Raw genomic sequence first — 19,377 nt, forward strand, 5'->3', positions numbered from 1 at the left:
AAAAAAAAAAAAGACAAGAAAAAAAATAAAAAAGAGAATAAAAAGGAAAGGCTACCGGTTGTTTGGAAAGCTCTTAAGGACTCCTGGGGAAGAACTCTGATCAAGTTGAAAGTCTCAGCATAATCTCAGTGATTTACAATACTAATAATATATTGCCTCTTTATTGTGCACAGAGAAATATTCCTCAGTATTTTTAATTCAAAAATTTCTTAATGGCTGTGTGATTTTAAATAACTAGTTAAAATAAATTCTCTTTTGGGTACAAGGGAAAGACACAATTATTTGAGAAATTTGTGAAGGAGGCAGGAGAGATGATTTCAAAAGTTTCAGAGTGTGGACTCCAATTCCTATTTATATGGGATAATTGAGCCAGTGTAATATAACAGTGTATACTTATGTCTTTGGTTACCATGTTCCATGGAATGCTGAAGAATAATTGCTGACAAAAACTGAATATCATGGGAAAAAGAGAGTCAACCCTCTGAAATCAATTTAATTTTGCTCTTTTGGGAATTGTCAGTAGTCATTAATATCAGTCCAACAGTAACAGTAGTAAGACAATAATTTTGCAATTTTTAACTTTGCATCAATTTAAAACAAAATTTCAAAGCATGATCAGTCTGATGAACAGTGGATTACATGAATATTCAATACCCAACAAAGTTATATCAGGCTTTTCACCCATGTCTCTTGTATATATTATACCCTGGAACCTAAATTAAAATATTCATAGCTCACTGGAGAGAAATGAAAAAGTGATTAACTTAGGTATTTGAGGAAAATGTGTAATCAGAGAAATGAGAAAGATTCAGTCTAGCCTGGGAATGAATCGCTGAGAAGTGAGAGTAAGGAGGAGGTGCCCGAAGCATAACTCCCATGACACACTGTGGTGGCACTTCTAACTGCACTGCTTGCTTTCTCATATAAAAGGATTTTACTGAAAGGGAAAAAAAATTAAAAGCAAATGGAAATTAGGAGTAGGAGTGAATATTGTATTCTTATGCCCTTTTTTTATCCAAACTGACTTCTATTAAACAATTTCCAAATAGTTATAGATATGTGTGCGTGCATGTCCTAACATTTTGTACTTTCAGTTGTTTTAACTGTTGGTGTGTTGATGCATACACATTGTGTTTACTTTATAGTAATGTAAATATAGAATCTATTTTTTCATGAGAAGGGTTAAGATAATCCCAAAGTTCTGGAAATGTAACATCTGTGCTTTGATGGAAAAAAAAATAAAAAGGAAATGATACTTCAGATTATTCTGTTGAAATGATAGTTTTAAGCTTTCTGTGATTTGAGTACCCTGGGGTACTGAGATGGCATTGCTGTTTTGAAACTCCAAACCATCAAAAAAAACCTCTACCATGCAGGTATACCCCATATGGAGAAGCTACACAGTATGCCACTTTAACAGTTTTAGACCCCAGAACTTGAAAACACAAAGGGTGAGCTCGCTGGACATCCAGGAAGTTTCTAAAGATTTGTGGCTCCTTAAAATGTGGCAGAAATTTGTTGCATATTAAGAAATTCTTCTGACAATAATGTGGTCGCTTATGTGCTTGGGTTTTTTTCTGTATCAGTAAGCTCTTTGGTAATACTCAGTCAACTTCTCAAGGATTCCTTAAAATGCACAACATGTGCACTTTAAGAGATTAGCTTTGAAGTAGAGAGGATGCTCAATGTTTTACTTAATAAAAATGATCTAATGTGTAAAGCACCATCTGCCTTTTACTTCTGAATTCTTTTCTGATATTCTTTGCAGCAGAGGTGGTCTCCAGGATTTTCAACAGTTGAATCACCATCAAGTTTTGAGCATTGCTGTGCTGACCAAACACAATAAATCCCGTTGACTTATATTTAAGCTCAGGAAAAGAGATGCTGAGAATTCAAAATGCCTGGGAAATTCTGCTGCAGTGTCTGATTACATTAATTATTTAAATGAGCTTTGAATGCCCTTGCCTGTATGTCCTGTTGCTTTGCTTGAGCTTGTCCCTTGGCCTGACATGATATAAATTAATTTGAGTCATTCGTTTTCTGCCCAGCATGCTAACCTAAACTGTGGATGGCCAAACTATTGTAGTGGCAAAGCAGGTTAATCACCACAACTAAAATCAACTTTTAAGATTTTGAATATCTTTAGCCAGATTTGCTGTATGAAACATTTTCTGGATGACTACCCCCAGAATGATTCCCCTTGGAGTTTTCATACTTGTATAACTACTGCTAGGTTTAACTAAATAATAATAAAAAAACCCATTAAAAATTTTTTGAGACCTAAATATATTTAATAGCAAGACTGAACATCTTGAATTTTCGTCTATTCATTCTGTGTTTATTTCTATTTTAGAGGTATAAGACTGGTAACTGCAATATTAAGAGTTCCTTATTATAACCCCCAATACCTTCTACTGCAGGAACATTAGCAGAATGGTACTCTTCTTCTGTTTGGTGATTACAGCTTTTGTGTTCGTTGTTACCCATATGCTATGATGGTAGTTTTATGACAAAGTAAATAGAGGTTTATGTATCTGTTCTTCCGTGAATCTGCCATTTACCTGATTGTTTCGTTATCTCCAGTGCCTCCCAGTTGTGAGTTGACCTGATTTATAGGCCTGGACAGGCTGTCTAAATCACATGCTAAGAGCAAGTAAAGATAAACTGAGCTTCCGAAATTGACTGACACTAATGAATAGTTATAAATATTTTCTTTAGCTAAGAATATTTAAAAATAAAAGGGGGGAGAGAGAGAGAGAGAGAGATATCTGCAAAGGGGTTGGCTTTTTTCCTTATAATAGCTTCTCTTCTTTATTAGGAGAAATGTGATATGAAGATGACTTGAAGTTGAGGTGATTCAAGAAATTAACTATTGAAAGGATTAAAATTCCTATTATACAATTCTTTGTGAAGCAGTACAAGGTACAGATGTATGAAAGAGGTAGAAAAAGCAAGTAAAGAAGTATCAAACAGATGACAGCTGAGTTCTACTGAAAAAAAAAAAAAAATTGTCCAAGCTCAATTGAACCTGATCCAGGGAATTTGAAGATTAAACATCAGGAACTTAAAACATGGTAAGAAAGCAAAGAAGATTTTCAACACTGAAGTTTCTGCCTTGTCAGTTTCCAAGAAAAAGAAAATGGAAACAGACCAATGGCAAAAAAATATGGTTCAAAACATACCATATATTTGCCCCTTTCAAATCACTAGCAAATATTACCTATGGAAAAAAAAAAAAAGGAAAACAAAAAAGGCAGCAATTAGGCGATCACAGATTTTAATGGCAGGGAAAATGGCAATTAGTCTCTTCCTGAGGGAAAAAAAATCATTCCTTTAAATTCCAGTTACATAAGAATATGGGTAATTAGACTATTGAAGAAGTCTGTGACAGAAAGTGGGCACTAGAAAATATCTATGAAATATGATTCTCATTCATAGCACTTTCTGAACTATTGAACATGCACAGAGCATTATTAGCTGCAGATTGGTCTTTCTATATCATGGAAATATTAGAAAATAAGACTAGAGGGAAGTGTGAGTGTCTACCTCATCTAACCTGGGTTCTCAGGCATATGAATGACAGCTGAAACTTTCTAGTAGACTAACACAGCCCATAAAATGTGATAAATGTGTTTTGGGAATTTGGTGTTTTTTTTTTTTTTTTTTTTCTCTCTCTTTAGTACAGAAGGATGTGTTCCCAACTGTATGCAAAAAACCGTGCTCTTAAAACATCTAATACCACCGCAGTGCACTCTATTTCATTTCTGTGTGTATTTATTTCAGCATAAACCAAAGAAACATTTGAATTTAAAGTTTGTTGTGCTGCAAAAGTTGTTTCAGGGAAGAAAGAAATCAATTAATTAAACTTTTTTCACCAGGTGTTCATTGTGGCAGGATTTCAAAAATTTTACATGTTTTTGCGACATCTATTCAGTTGCAGAGGGTATGGGAGGAAAACAATACCCATCTCTACTCTTTGCATTTTAGAGGAATATTTCTGCAGTGAAGGGAACATCCACGACTGAAGAATCTACTCGCAGCCTGTGTTCCTGCTACGTGTGACACGTGTATGTGTCCTTAAATGTATTCAGAGAGACAGAAATGTTCTGCATTGTATCTGTATTCAACATATGGAGCATTCTGTATCTGAGAAGAGAAAAACAAAAAAAAAAAAAACCAAAAAAAAAAAAAAAAAACCACAAAACAAACAAAAAAAAAAGCCAAAACCCACACTGCAAAAGCAGTAGTGCCATGGAGGCTGACGCCAGTCTTCAGCTTTACGTTTTTGTACTCACACGTTGGAGGTCACCCTGCCCTCCTCACCTTCGGGTCATTTTTCTGGGTTTTGCGGCTCAGGAGCTGTGAGAGCCGGGAGGCGGAAAGAGAGCCCGGAGCAGAGGCGGGCTCCCGGGCAGCCGCGGAGGGCAGGGCATGCGGGGCAGGGACGGGGGCCCCGCGCCGCGCCCGGGGCAGAGCGCGCCCGTCCCGCCGCCGCCCTGCCTCCGCCTGCGGTCCCGGGGTGTCCTGCTCCCTGCCGACCTCGGGGGGCTGGCACCGAGCCTGGTCTGTGTTAGTCGCTGAGGAAGGATTCCTAGTGGAAAAATCAACAGGGAAAAGTGCATCCTGAGAGAAATGTCTCTGAGGAACGCTCGCTTTTTTGAAACCGCAGCGGGTGGCTGTGGCAAGCGCTCTTCAGAAGTAATAGGGAGGCTTTAGCCTGGTCGGGTCTCAATTTTTTGCACGTCTATGAAACACTCTATCAAGTGGCTTTTCCCGTTATCTTGCTCCATCTCTCACACATTCAGACTTTATTTCTTCCCCTTTTTTCCTGCTACCCGTGCCCGATGCAACAACACTCATACCCACGACCAGGGTTACATCCCTGCCGTGCTCCATGTCAGGCATTCCCTGCTCATCCCCAGTTTAACATCCCTGCCGTCACCGGTGCGCAGTTCCCTCCCTTGCTGTAGGGAAAGGTTCTACAGATGAAAGACAAAGGGCGTCAACCGCACGAGGACGGCGGTGAGGTCGCTCCCCACCCCTGGCCCCGCACCGGGGGACAGAGCACCTGCGGAAACTTTTTTTAAAAAGAATAATAATAATAATAATAATAATAATAATAATAATAATAATAATAATAATAATAAAATCCCGGGAGAGTTCCCTTTCGGGAAAAGCCGTGCCGGGCGCGCCCCGCGGCCGTGGGTGCGGGGGTTCGCTGCGCGCCCCGCGGGGCTCCGCGTGCGTCAGGCGGTGAGTGGCGTCAGCGGGCGCGGAGCGGCGGGGAGGGGGCAGCGGGAGGAGAGGGGGAAGAGGGAGGGAGGGAGCTTCGTCAGGAGGCGATGGCAGTACCGCCGTGACATCACCCCGCGGCTTATATAGCTGGGGAAGGGTCTGGGTCCCCCGTCTGGTGCCTGCAGCCGCCTGTCAGCACGCGTGCGGAGGGCGAGGAGCGGCGGGGCTCTGTCTGTCTCTGTCTCTCTGTCTCTCTGTCTCTCTCTCCATCTCTCCCTAGGATTTATGGACTTTACTTTCTAGAGGGCGGCGCGGCAAGGATGAGAGTCCAGCTGGTGTGCGTGGTGCTGCTGGCCCTGGCCTCCTGCAGCCTCTGCTCAGGTAAGTGCCCGCCGCCGCCTCCGCCGGGCGCGCCCCGCACCGCCCGGCCCCGAAGCCCCTCTGACCGCTGGGCGCTGAGCCGCTGCCGCGGCCCTAAGAGGGACCTAAAGCAAGGAGTGAAGTCGCTTCGGGCTCCGCCGGCTGTCCCCATTAGGCGTCCGGGAGCCGCCTCTGGTAACGGGCTCTGGCTAGCATCATGGTTTTTTTATATCACTCCTCTAACTTTCTCCCTTCGTATAATCCATTCCTCCTCACAGCACCCATACCGCGGCAGTTAGTGCAGACTAGTCATTGGAAATACAAATCAGTGTAGACCATCTGCTGTGGTTTATTGAATATCATGTATTTCCAAATTAAGATACAAATTGTAATTTCTGCAACTCATGAATAGCTGCCGTAATCCAGACATCAACATGAATATATATGCCGTTCAGTTGCTTTTTAGAAAGAGAAACATAATTTTATTATCTGGAGAAAAAGTTGCTAACAACAAATCTGAATTTATGGTTAAAAAAAACCGCTGAAGCACAGGCAGACCACACAGTAAGAAGATTGATGTAAATTCATTTTTTCTCCAAGAGCAACTGCTTTAAAAAGCTCAAAAGGAGGGCAGTATATTAAAATGCTTCTTTCTTCCCTAAAATGACACATTTTAAGCATCTGCCATTGATGTCTAAGGTTTATGACCAAATAGGTATGGTGATAGTTAAACAGGTGTATGCACATATATATATATATATATATATATATATATATATATATGAAGTAGAATAGCCTGCAAAATCCAAACTTAAGTAACTTGAAAATTTATTTTTAACTCCACTAAATTACTGGGTAAATTTACAGGCAACTTCATTTTTCAACTTTAGTGTTCAGAAAGACTCAGAATTCCTAATTCTCACTTTAGATGGAAGTTCACAGTTTGTATTCCCCTGCAGAAGAAAGATGTAAACCACATAATACCTGCATTTTATTACAGTTTAAATATAATTGTTCTGTGTATTATAGGAACGCATGATCTCAGTGACAAAGCTTAACATTTTTTTTCTCCTCATATATTTCTAAGCTTTTTAAACAAATTCCTCACTAGTATTTTCAGTGAAGCAGTTTCAAATTCAACTCGTTATAGAGCACTAAAGTAAAAAAACAATAAGTAGGAATTAAAATAGGTTCATTAAAAAAAACCCAGAAGTCAAATTGTGTGGGGAACTAATACAATGATTTATTTGCTTGAAAATTTGAAATTATTTGTAAATGAGAAACGACACAGAGAAGCTCATGTGAAGGGGCTCAAATAATCTGTAACTAATATGGACAGTTATACCATTAAAAAAAAATTTAAATTTTCTTTGAAAATGTTTGCCCTGTAGAATGTAATTATTCCTGTAAAATGTGAATATATGAGTATAAACTATTTTTCTTGTCAGTGGAATCAATAATACATCAAACTGTGTGAATTTCTCTCTGATTTTAACAATAATGTTCAACCAGGCTTTTTATACATTGCCCTCTGAGAGTCTGTTCTTTTTATGTTTTTGCTCCTCATCCATGTCTTTTGACTCCTGAATTACCTGAACATGATTCCTTCTCTCCCTCTAAGCCTTGTTTTATTCTTCACTCAAGGAATCTTGATTCCTAAATAATGTCCTCTACATTTCTTTTTTTTCCAATCCAAATCCTTCTTAATACCTTCCTTCCCATTTTTCATGCCTGCAGCTATCTTCCAGCCTTGATGTGTAGAAGCTATCTTCCCATCTTTTATAGAAACAAAAAACAGGTGCTAACCAGACACAAGTCCTTTTATTGTTCTCAGCTGGTGTGATCCAGGACCCCAAAAATCATGATGCTGTCATCTCCTGCTCACAGGAGATGCTATCATTGATAGAAATTCAGCTGAAGTGATCTTGTGCTGTCACCACAACTTTGGCTAATGGTAAAGCTGGCAAAACTGACTGCCATTCCTGCTGAAAGGCATTAGGTTGAAGATCAGTTGCTAGAGACTTGCTGACTGGTCTAGAACTAGTCCTATTTAATATGAACATTTTAAACATTGAATAAGACTGGTTGTAGATCAGCATTACAGCAAGTCACTTAAATGCAATTGCTTCCATGCTAAAAATAATTAATGAATCTATTGTGTTAGTAATGCAAAGGTGAACAGGAGCATCTCTACAGAGGAAGGGGATATATGTGACACACGGAAGTTTTTGATGACCTAAATAATAGGAATAAGAAGTGGTGCAGCAATACAGAATGCAGTGGCTTAGGAAATAATATAAATTCCTGTTAAAAGCTTATTTTTAACTAAAGCACAACTGTTGGAAATCTGAGGAATAAAAGACATTATCTTGTTATCTAACTCATTTTTTTGTGGTTTTCAGCCACAAAAGACAAACAAAACCAAAAGACATGTCAGAGAGCTGCCCTCTGTAGCTAATAGTAAGCATTAAGGTGATTAAGTATTGAGGCTGCTGAGCCAAACTGTGCTATACTGTTCTCACTTGAGAACACATCAGGGACAGAAGAGGGCTGCTCTGATGAGTGGGGGAATGCAAGGCTTTTGCAAGGAAGGAGAATTGGTGAGAGCCCAATAAATCTAGGCATAGCCTTTCAATGAAGCATTTATGGGATTTCCAGGGCAATGGTTTTTGACCAAAAAAAAAGTGATCTTGCACTTGGTTACTGATCTTGTGAGGACAGATGAAAACACTAAGCTGGGAAGAGCAATGATTCCTCTCAATAAATACATGATGGCTAAATATTAAAAATAGAAAGGTGTTATTTGTAGTGTAGGAATTTATTTGCAAACCTTGGTTACATTTGTAATTAGAAATAAATTAGACTTGAAATCAGAAGCAAGTGAATAAGCACTGATAGTCAGAAGTGTTTCCTAGAGAAGAATCAAAGTGACAGTAGTTGTGAGATTTATTGAGATTTACCTTGACTGATTTATAAGAGCGTTGTAATGAGTGGCTTCCGTGCTGGTAGAAACCAATGACATATTAGCACATGCTTTTGGTCCCTTGCAGTCTCATGTTCTGTGAAAGGTAGTGACACAACATGGTGAGGATCCCTGAAATGAAGGCATGGGCAGAATCTCTCCACAGATTCAGTGGTAGGGTCTTATATGCCAACAGTATTGATTATTGAAAGTGAGATATTACCTATATGAATATGGAATATATTTTGATTCAGTATGGTTTGAAATATTAGTGCATTGTTTGTTTTTGGATTGATGGTATTCCAGGAAAGGTAAAAGCCATGTGGAACCGTATTTCAGCCAAATGTTTAGCTGATTCCTTATATTTTTTCTCTGCAAGCTGTGATTGCTGCTACCAAGGCACCAGATCTTCATTGTGATTCTCATCTTCATCTTGTGATGCTGTGTATGGAAATGTGGCTGTGTATTTTCTCTTTCCGCAGCAATTTTTACCTTATTTACCAAGTCACAAGTCTTGCAAGTCTACTGAGCTATCAAAGGTCGATTGAATCAGTAAAGAAAACCTTAGACTTCCAGTCAGAATACTTTATTTTTGTACATACATTGTCAAGAGCATGTATCATAAACTGGTCAAGCTCAGTTCCCTCATATCAGTAAAAATACCCCTAATTTAATTAAGAATAATCAAAAATATTGATTATTAATCAAGTAATCATAACTGCAATTTACATAAATAATTACTACTTAAATATAATTTGAAAATAAATATTCAAATTTTTCTTCCAAAGTAAATGAAGGTGACAAATATTTATTATTAAAATAATGAAGAATATTGCAGCAGTTTTTTTATACTGAAGGAATTACAGTTTAGTGAGCCTTTCTGCTATGAAACTGAGATAAATGAACAGTTCCATTCAGTTCAATAAGCTTGATCATGCTTTAAAAATATATTGAGTATTTTTTTTTAATATAATATTGCTGTTAACTGAAGACTCCTGACAGTCCCTCTGGGTCACTGGTGTTTGTGTTTGTTGTTTATTTTTAAAAATAATTTCAATATCTAAGTTCTGTATACTGAATTGAAATGTCCATGATTTATGATCAAATAATAAACATGTGTTTCTGGTTTATTCCCAGATTCAGAAGAGGAAATGAAAGCATTAGAAGCAGATTTATTGACCAATATGTACACATCAAAGGTAATTATTTTTCTTCCTTTACCTGACAGGGAGGGAGCAAATGAATTCTCATTACAAACCCAAAAGCCTTTGCACATAGTAATAACCTATGGTCTAGACAGAAAAGTTCAGTGTTAGGTTTTACTTTGGTGCAAGATTTTCTCCAGTTCAAAGGAAATGTAAAGGTGTTGATGTGACACACTAAACATGTTCCTCAGCTCTAACACTGGTACTTTCATTAAACTGTCAAAACTGTGTTATGTACAGAGATGTAAATTTATGTGAGGAAATGTGTTTCCAATAAGATTATGCCCGATGAAAGCTAAATTAACCTTGAGTCAAATCTATAAGTGCTATTTTTATGCAGAACCCTTCCTATATGCATATAAAATTAAGACAATCATAAAGCAAAACCAGTTAATACATATGCCAGTTTTGGGTTAGGATTTTGATCACAGTGCCAGTACAGGAACATGGGGACATGACTGTGAAAATATCAACTTTGTAAATGGCATTTCCTTGACAGGTTTCCAGACTGTGAATAATGTTTATGTTATTAATATGAATATATAAAAATTCAGTGAAAACCTCATATTGACAAGATGAAGCAGAAAGTGTTGCATGTATGTATTGGACAGGCTGATAGACACTTTCTCAACACAATTATCTTTCATAAATGATCTAGGAAATATATGTGTCTGATCCATCTTCAACGACATATGAAGAACAAACTCTGAAACAAGTGCTATGGGTTTAAGGATGAATATTTTAATTTGTTATTCCAATAAAGTTTAAGCGGTACTTAAATTTAATGGAAAATAAAATGAGAAATGAAAAATTTCTCCCCCAAAAAAGAAATTTTCATAAGCCAATGACTAGTTGAAGGTTAAAGACAAAACCTGCTAGGATGACTTCTGCATATATTGTATTTAAGTATATGTGGCCTTTTCCACAGGATCATTGGATAGACTAGAAGTATGAGGCCAGAAAATGTGTTTTCTTAAACTGGTCTGGCAGTTCTTAGATCTCAATGTTCTCTACTGGCATGATAGTTAACCTTAGATTACAAATAAACCTGTTGACCACTCACTTTTATAAGGTACAGAAAGATTTAATAGCTTCTCCTTTTCTGAGGCAGATTGAAATGTAGGGGGCTAACAAAAATATTTTCTTTGCTGCGTGGTAAAGCATAGCATGCCCTGGAATAAAAACCCTGCAGCTATTGGTATTTCTGCTACTGACTTTAGTGGATCTGTGAACATCCTTCTTGTCCTTCCTTTCACCACAGAACACAAGCTCAGGTAACTCCAAATGCACAAATATATTGCACCACTTAATAATGTCATCATGATTCCAATAATACTCTTACATTTTTTGATGTCATGTAGCTTGCTGTTTAGCTTCCTTAGGGTATTTAGCACAGTCAACTGACCCTTGAAGTTAACAGAAGCAGTAGATTCATGTTGGAGACATTCCTTTAATTCTACATTATAATGCCTTAAATCACCATCTAATGTTCATTAGTTGAATTTATGTTGTCTCTTGACATCAAAGCAAGACATGGTGGAAACACTAAAAACTGTGTGTCAAATCTTCTACATAAGCAATATCACTCTCCCATTCATTACTGAAATTACTTTTTTCTTCTGTTGTCCACTGCCAGATTTTTACCCTCATTACAACAAATTATGGTTCTGGTGTGATAGACAAATTTGAAGACGGTATGTGTAATACCTGTCTTGTGTTGTGCCTGAGACCTGGTTCAATTTGAGGGCAATTACTGCTAAATTGCACAGACTGTATTTGGCACTGACTTGGTAGTCAGCAGAGGAAATCCTAACAATTTAAACAGCGTTAAGATGGGAAAAAAATTACTGTTTATGAAAGCTGAGATCTAAAAGTGCAGCAAAATGGATTATCACTTGTGGGTTTAGTATTTGATAGAACAAAAATCTACCTAAGTAGGCACTTGTGGTCTATAGTATCAAGAATACAGCCAGGGCTTAAGTAGACCTTTTGCAATAATCAGTAGTCTATCTATATTATGGGAAGAATTGCCTTATGCCTTTAACTTCACAGACTGCTGTCCAGTGTCTGCTGCCCCTTTTCAAGTTGCTCATTAAAGTTACCTATATGCTGAATCACTCTCCATCCTTAAAGAAGTAGTTCATGCTTATTGCAACCTGTCTTCAGCATTTAATACAGTTTGTCACCCTTCCCTGCTGTTACATCTGAACCAAGATACAAGGATCAAACAAGTCCTTAAAATGCTCTTTTTCCTAAGATAAAATCCAAAAAGCCATTTGGAAGATCAGGTAAAGCAACAAAACCTGGCATGTCAAAATATGTGGACAGTTATCTCATGTCTCTCTTTTGTTTGAAATAGAAAACTCTATTCATATCAAAGAGATAATTATTTCCAGCTTTCTAAATGCTTGCCTGAAACCACTAGTTGCATGAAGAAACTTTTTGACCTCAAAAAGATTGAGACTGTTATTTAGAGGAGAAAAAAAAGTATAACAAAAGTATTTCTTGGAGAATATATTAGCCCTAGAATATACTCCACCTTTGGGATCCCACCCAACATTAATTTTCTGAAGTCATGGACCCACTGAGTTTTCATTGTTGTGGGATGTCTATTTATGACTGCATTTGCCCAGAGTGTTTAGCCTCCTTGTCTGAGGAGCTGCCTAGAAGTAGGAGAAGCCTACATCTATCTAGGAGCTAGTGACTTCCTGACTCAGTCAATAACATAAAAATTAATTAGGTTTGCAGGCATTAATATGCACCATGGAAGGATTTCTTCTTTGACATAACTCACTGTTATATCTGATTAAAGATATTATTTCTGTGGTTGCAACCTGAACAAAATTCAACTGCTATTATAGAAAAGAACCATAGAGATCCTACACTAACTTGGGATTTTTACTTTGTAATGACTTTGCTTTTAATCTGCTTTTGCTAGATAAAGACAAGAATTTAAAAAGCAGATATAATTTTTCCTAATGAAAAATAGCATTTGGGATGTATGGATGAACTGTAACAAAAGAAGTATCTTAGACAAACTATCAGGGGTATCATTCAACCAGATATAGAAATAAAATATCATATAAATTTTAACTTGCAAATCTCTTTTGTCTTGCATAGAACAAGCCTGTTGTCAAAGACGGAAATACGCTTATTTCAGTTGCTTAGATGATCTTAAATTTTCTTTCAAGATCCATGAAGTGTGAGAAATTATATATCTGATTCTTATTTTACAAGCATGTTCAACAGTGGAAATACATACATCATATTCACTTCAGTATTCATATACATTTTAAATTCTAGTTCAATCTCCTTTCTTTCTTCAGATTATTCCCAGATATTTTTCAAGTTACTCTTAAAAAAATTAGTTCTACCTTGGCAGATAAGGGTTCCTTGTTTCATTATGTAGGTGTTTTCCAAAACATGTGTTGAGCTACTGTACTTGATATTGCTTAGACCTCTGTGGAAAATACATATAAAAGTATAAAATATAAAATATATCCCATATTATAAATTAAACTGAAAATTTGGATTATCATCATCTTAAACTGTTTTTTTTTTACATATACCTTTAAGTATAATTGCCTCAGATATTTTCCATAACCCAAAAAGCAAAGTGGTCTGATTTTCATACTTACTGCAATAGTGGAGCAGAAAAATAACATGACTCCTCTGTTCAGTGACTGGACATGACCTGGAAAACTCTATGTTCTATTAAAATAACCCAAAATTCACTGTGACTGAATTGTTAATGCTAGCAGTAAGCCAGAAGCAGGTGTACCCAAGTAAAAATACTTTGAAGCAATATATGCATGGCATTAATAGGAATTAGACTCCCTTAACAAATGAAATATTAGTTAGAAGCTTGCAGACAGCACTGCAAATTTGTTTTCTCCTAATCTTGTAAATAAGAGCTAAGATAATTTTCACCCAAGGAAATCTGCTATTTAAGTATTTTACAAATACACAGAAGAAAGTTCCTTTATACATAGATGAGCATCAGACTGACATGAAGTAGTAACTTCAGATCAAAAAATTTCTCTAAATTATGCAAGAAGGCATGAAAAGTTACCCTATCCTTTACTCTTCTGTTTCCATCCACTGGGATATTTTGGTTCTTAACTCAGAAACCTCACTTGCTCATGTAGCACTGCCTCTAGATTCTATGCTCCATTGCAATTTAGCTGTTGAAGTACTAGCTCACATTTCTTTTGCATACCTAGGAGAGGACAGTGAACTGGAGAAACTGTTCATTTTTCATGGAAAGCTCCATATTTTTATTTTCCAAAAAAGATTAAAACAGACCAAAGAATATTTTGAAATTGCATTGGGCAATTGGTCTTTTTCCTAGTTTAACTTCTGTTAATAAAATTAAATATTCTACAAAGAGAATAATTTTATCTTAAAACTGTCACATCTTTTTAAATAATTTGATAGACTAACTAGGGTAGTTCAGTGAGAAAACATATGTGCTCAAAGTAAAGAGTGCAGAACCAATTACAGGCTTCCAAATAAAAATTCAAATTTGTTTTCTTAGCCACAAGACAAAATATTTTTTTAGATGTTGTCAGGAATCCGAGAGTGCAGAGGAGTTGTATTAAATGGCTAAATCATTCTCATTTTGAAGGGCACCTGTATCAGATGTACGTTGGAGTAATCATCATGGCCAAAAGAAAACTTTCTGTAACTAATGCTAAGAGTGATGCCAGCTTTTCTTGTTTCTTCCTCATTTGTCTGAATTTTCTTTCTTTTCCCTCAAAAAATAGTCAAGTGTGATGAATATACATAAATCTTGCATGCAAGGCCCCTTTGTTAGGAAGGTGCTCTAAAGAATCAGGCTATGTGATTACCTGGTGGTTCAGCCAAGTAAACACTGCATCCACACTCTCCATTAGTGCTGCCAAGTATGTGTGAAAGGCAATGTCTGTGTTAGTGTCATACCTGTATTTAACTTGTACATACAGGAAAAGAAGCAACTGCATTTCACTTCATAGGTAATGTCTAATCCTAATGTGCACAGCAAGGAAATCCTTGCCAGGAATAAACTGAATTTGCTGTTTGGCTTTTGATTGGAGATTGCTATGTCACCAGTTCTAGTTGAAGGAAACTAAATTCTGTACTCAGCACTGAAAAGAATACAGTGCAGAAGAAATAATTAGTAGTGGGAGAATGAAGAAAATGGCAAAATCATGAAAAGCAGTAAATGAGATAAGAATTAAGTTTTAAACTTACTTTTTTGCTATTGATAATCAAAATGGAAGAAGACTACTGCTGCAACTGCTTGGAAAAAACAATACCAGTAGAAAAGTAAAAATCATGCTTATCAGCATTTCTTTAAAATGGTTTCAGAGCTCATACATAATGCAAGATACTGGAACAAGCAAAATACAGTTGGCCTTGGTTTTTCAGTCCAGTTACCAAATCAGGAGTACTTCATTTTTCACAGCTATGTTTTATCTTTGCTCCATCTTCCTAAGCCTACAGACCTTCAATTAACATCTCCCAGGCTCTTCACTTTCCAGTATCCAAAACTCCTGGGGCTTACAGATTCTGTAACTTCAGACCCAGACTCATCAGACAGCTTGTCCTGAAGCAGGGACTCCATTCCTTTTCTCAGGGAATTTTGGGATGACTGGTATTTGTGCTGCACTAGGGAGGAGTGTCTAGTTAACCACAGGCATCCAGCCTGGATTCCTGAGCTGGGAATTTTTCCAGTGGGTTTGATTCATTAGCCTTATTTACACCTGTGAATTTATATTATATTAATTTCCATCTGTGTTTTTGTTTGCACCTGTGCAGAATGACTATGAAATGCCGCCATTCTGGTTTGGTAGCAGTTTAGCTTTTTCATCATTTATATCTACCTGGGGGGCAAGGCTGCAAGGAAGCAGACTTGGCGTGTGTAATAAATGAGTTGTCCTAAGTTCAGCACTCTAATTATTGTCTAAAAGTTGACCAGATGAAAAGCACTTCAGAAACATAAACTGGTTTCTAACAAAACATTTGAATGGAGCACATGAATACAAAAAACCCAAAATACGTTGAATCGTGGGTGTTTCTATTTTCAGATTAACAGAGCAAAACTTCCTTACTGGAAAATGACCCTGCTAAATGTCTGCAATCTTGTCAACAACATAAACAACCAAATGGGGGAAACAGTAGAGGTAGATGAGGAGGATGTGGTGCCAGGAAGACAGTTCCCTGCAGCTCTGGATGGCTTCAGCTTGGAAGCAATGCTGACAGTATATCAACTCCAAAAAGTTTGCCACAGCAGAGCCTTTCAGCATTGGGAGGTAACACAAACAATCACAAATGCATGTTCTACTGCTATTAAACTCTCAGGCTCTGTTTGTAGTGATGTTGTAAAAATCCCTATCCATGTCATCTCCATCACATTGTCTGACCTTCCCTTCCCTTTTTTTATATTCTTTATTATCTCTAATATGCCTCTTTCAGTATGGGTAGTGAATTAGTGCAGTTTATGATGACCTGAGTGTATGTTTCTTACAAAAACCTATGGATAAATTAGAACTTTCCTTAACTACATACTTTTTCCCACTCTTTGTAGCCATTCCAGGTAACCAAACAAACATGAAAGTCATCACTATGCCAGAAAATGCAATTAATATCTGCTTAACAGACATGAAGTTATTATAGATCTATTGAAGCATAAATAAATGTACCCATTGTTTCTGTTTGAAGACTCTAAGGCAAACTAGATTCAAAATGCAGGGATACATGCCCATGTGTACATACCATTTTACTAGGTACTCTGGTTTTATTATCATTACTAGGAAACTGGCAACAAGATAACTCCTGCTTTTTGTTTCCCTACACCTAAAGAGGACCCTGGAAGTTGACAGTATGATTGTATGAATATTGCTGCTCTTAAACAGTAATTTTTCATAGTCCATCTGTGATATATAGTTTAATACAATGATTACAGTGGTTACACAGAAGCACAATTGGCACAATCCACTTGCATTTTTAGATATTACACTAAAAGCTGCTTTGTATAGTGAAAAAAGATAACTCAGTGTCACTACCCACTTTCCAGTAAAGCAAATTTCTTCATCTATCTCAGCTTCATGTACAGTCTAGCTAAATCCAGACCTTTTTTGGTTGTTTGTTTGTTTGGTTGGTTGGTTGGTTGGTTTGGTTTTTTGTTTTGTTGTGCTTTGCTGAGTCATAACTCTTTATATTCCCAATCCCCATATTAGCTGGGGTGGTCCATGCAAAGGACTGCAACCTTTTTGAGAACCAGAGTTTTCTGAAGACTTTCTTCAACAGTTCATTTATTGCTGGAAAGAGCTACTCTAGAACCAAATAACCCATATGTCTTAATCACAATTCCTTGCCTTGCAGGAAGTTGTAGATTAAAATATTTCTCAAAAGATGAAACCAGTGAGAAGGTGTTTAACCTAAATGTGTGATAACAGAGTGATAGTCATTAGAAAACTTTCAGTCTATTTGAGTTTTGGATTAAGGAGGATATAGCAGCTTTCCTCTCTAGTGAAAACCAATTATCTAATTTGTTGCAGGAATTTAAATATCACTTCTGTAGGGCTCAGCTCATCTTTAGCTTGATTTTAGTTTTGTGCCTTGAGTTTTGTATTTTTTTGTATTTTTTTAATTAATGCTGCAGCTAATATAGTAAAGATTTTTATTGGTGGCAATAAAATATTTTAATACTTTATTAAAATTTTGAGGAGATTATAATCTTCATTACCAAAAAAAAATAGATAACAGTGTGTCTCTTGCATCCTACAGTTACTTCAGCAAGATGCTTTTGATCTAGAGAACTCAAGCCAAGAAAAAGAAATCATGAAGAGAAAAAATCCCTATATTCTGAAACGGCAGCTACATGTGAACAAAGCTAGAAGGCCATACATACTCAAGAGAAGTTCATATTACTGATGCAGCAGAAGAAAACAATGTATATTTAGTTCATAGGTAACTGTGCATTATGGTTATCTTATCTAAATCTAAAATCATACTTGTGTGAAAATATACTCCGGAAAATCAAGATGATAACATAGCTGTGTCTTTTTTGCAATTGCTGTTTCTTGATTGTGAATTTTTCCTACTTGAGATTAATTGGACTAATACATTTGCAAATAAAACTAGTTTTTAAGCATGATATATTGTACAAAACTGAGATTTCAACATGCTTTCAAACAATCTTGTAGTCTTTTCCAGTTTTATAAAGCACACCAACATAACACCAAGTAAATTGATATTGTCCATAAATCCTACTGAGAACCTTACAGCTTCTTAATTCAACACCTCAAACATGTAAATGTTTCCAAATTTCTTGAATAATATAGTAGTAAGAAGTGCCACAATATTTTATGTTTTGACTAGTTTAATTTATAAGAAGAGGTCTAAGGAAGAAAAGGATTAACTATTAAGTGGCAATTTCAAAATGAATGTTTTAAGTAGATTGCTTGTACGTGAATTTTGAATTTTTGGCTTCTAATCTATGAATGCTCAGGAAAAAAAATCCAAACAACAAAAAGCTGATTCATGTCTCAGTGCTGTCACTGTAAAAAATCAAAATAGTAATCTGGTTACACAAGAAACTTGGTGAAGTGTTTGAAAGACTAATTAAAATTAAAATATCTTAAAATTACTATTAAAAGGCATTTCCTTTCCTTCCCTCCACAAATGTGTAGAAAACAGGAAGTTTCAGAGTTGAAAACAGTCTTGGAAGCTGACAGAGAGGGAAGGTCACAACATAGGAAAAATTGCTTTCAAGCCATAAGGAATCAACTGCTGCCTGAAAGTTACACATTTTCCAGTTCTGTGTTCGTGATGTGTACATAAGATTTGGGATCTCAATTATTTTGGGTTCCAATTAGGAGGAAAACAGTCTGAAAGGACTGGGGGCCACAATAACCATCAAAATTGAAGGCTAGTCCAAGACCTGTGATGTCTGGATGCTCAGACCAGAAGGCAAAAGTAGGATAGACATTGGTTTTGAAAATTTACTTGTTTCCTGTTTGAGGTATATCCTCAAAGCAGTTCTCCAACAAATAGCCACATCATCACCCCCTCCCAAACAAAAAAACAAACAAAACAAAGAAACAACTCCCCACCTTCCACACACACAAATGCCCCCCATACAGTTCCAAAACACTTGAAGAAAACCCAAACACTTGGAGAATTTTCAAATCCTCACACAAGTTTGTTATACTTTGTTTCATGGAGAGGGATGAAGTAAAATGTATTTTAACTATATTAAAGCTAATTATATTTCCTTTTCTCACTGCAAATATTATTAATCAGTTTATTCATTCAATAACTTAAATGCATGCACTGACAAGAAATAACTGAGCATACACTAATTATTGCAATAATCATTATGACTCAAATGCAGCAAAGCAATTAAGTACGTTCAGTCTCAATGTTTTAAATGCTTAATGTGCTTAAGGGCTTTACTTAAATAAGTAAACTCACACACCTTACTTTTTTTGTGAAACACATTAAATTAGACTGAAGACCCAGTATGCTTTCAAGTGGTTAAGAAACACCTTCTTTCCAACAAACCTGTAACATCCTTCATCCTATTATGGATATTTGCATTCTAAAATATCTTTTGCTCTGCAATGACAA

The 19,377-nt window shown here is 36.6% G+C and overlaps 1 protein-coding gene across 1 annotated transcript; it reads left to right on the forward strand.

The window, feature by feature from the left end:
• Positions 1–5,311: 5,311 nt before the first annotated feature.
• Positions 5,312–17,943, forward strand: NTS (neurotensin). Its single transcript, XM_068190334.1, has 4 exons — positions 5,312–5,616; positions 9,695–9,756; positions 15,831–16,055; positions 17,533–17,943. Exons 1-4 carry the CDS (start codon positions 5,556–5,558, stop codon positions 17,677–17,679), a joined length of 495 nt encoding a protein of 164 aa, XP_068046435.1. The 5' UTR covers positions 5,312–5,555; the 3' UTR covers positions 17,680–17,943.
• Positions 17,944–19,377: the final 1,434 nt, after the last annotated feature.

This window comes from Anomalospiza imberbis, chromosome 5, assembly GCF_031753505.1.
Source record: "Anomalospiza imberbis isolate Cuckoo-Finch-1a 21T00152 chromosome 5, ASM3175350v1, whole genome shotgun sequence".
Lineage (NCBI taxonomy): Eukaryota > Metazoa > Chordata > Aves > Passeriformes > Viduidae > Anomalospiza > Anomalospiza imberbis.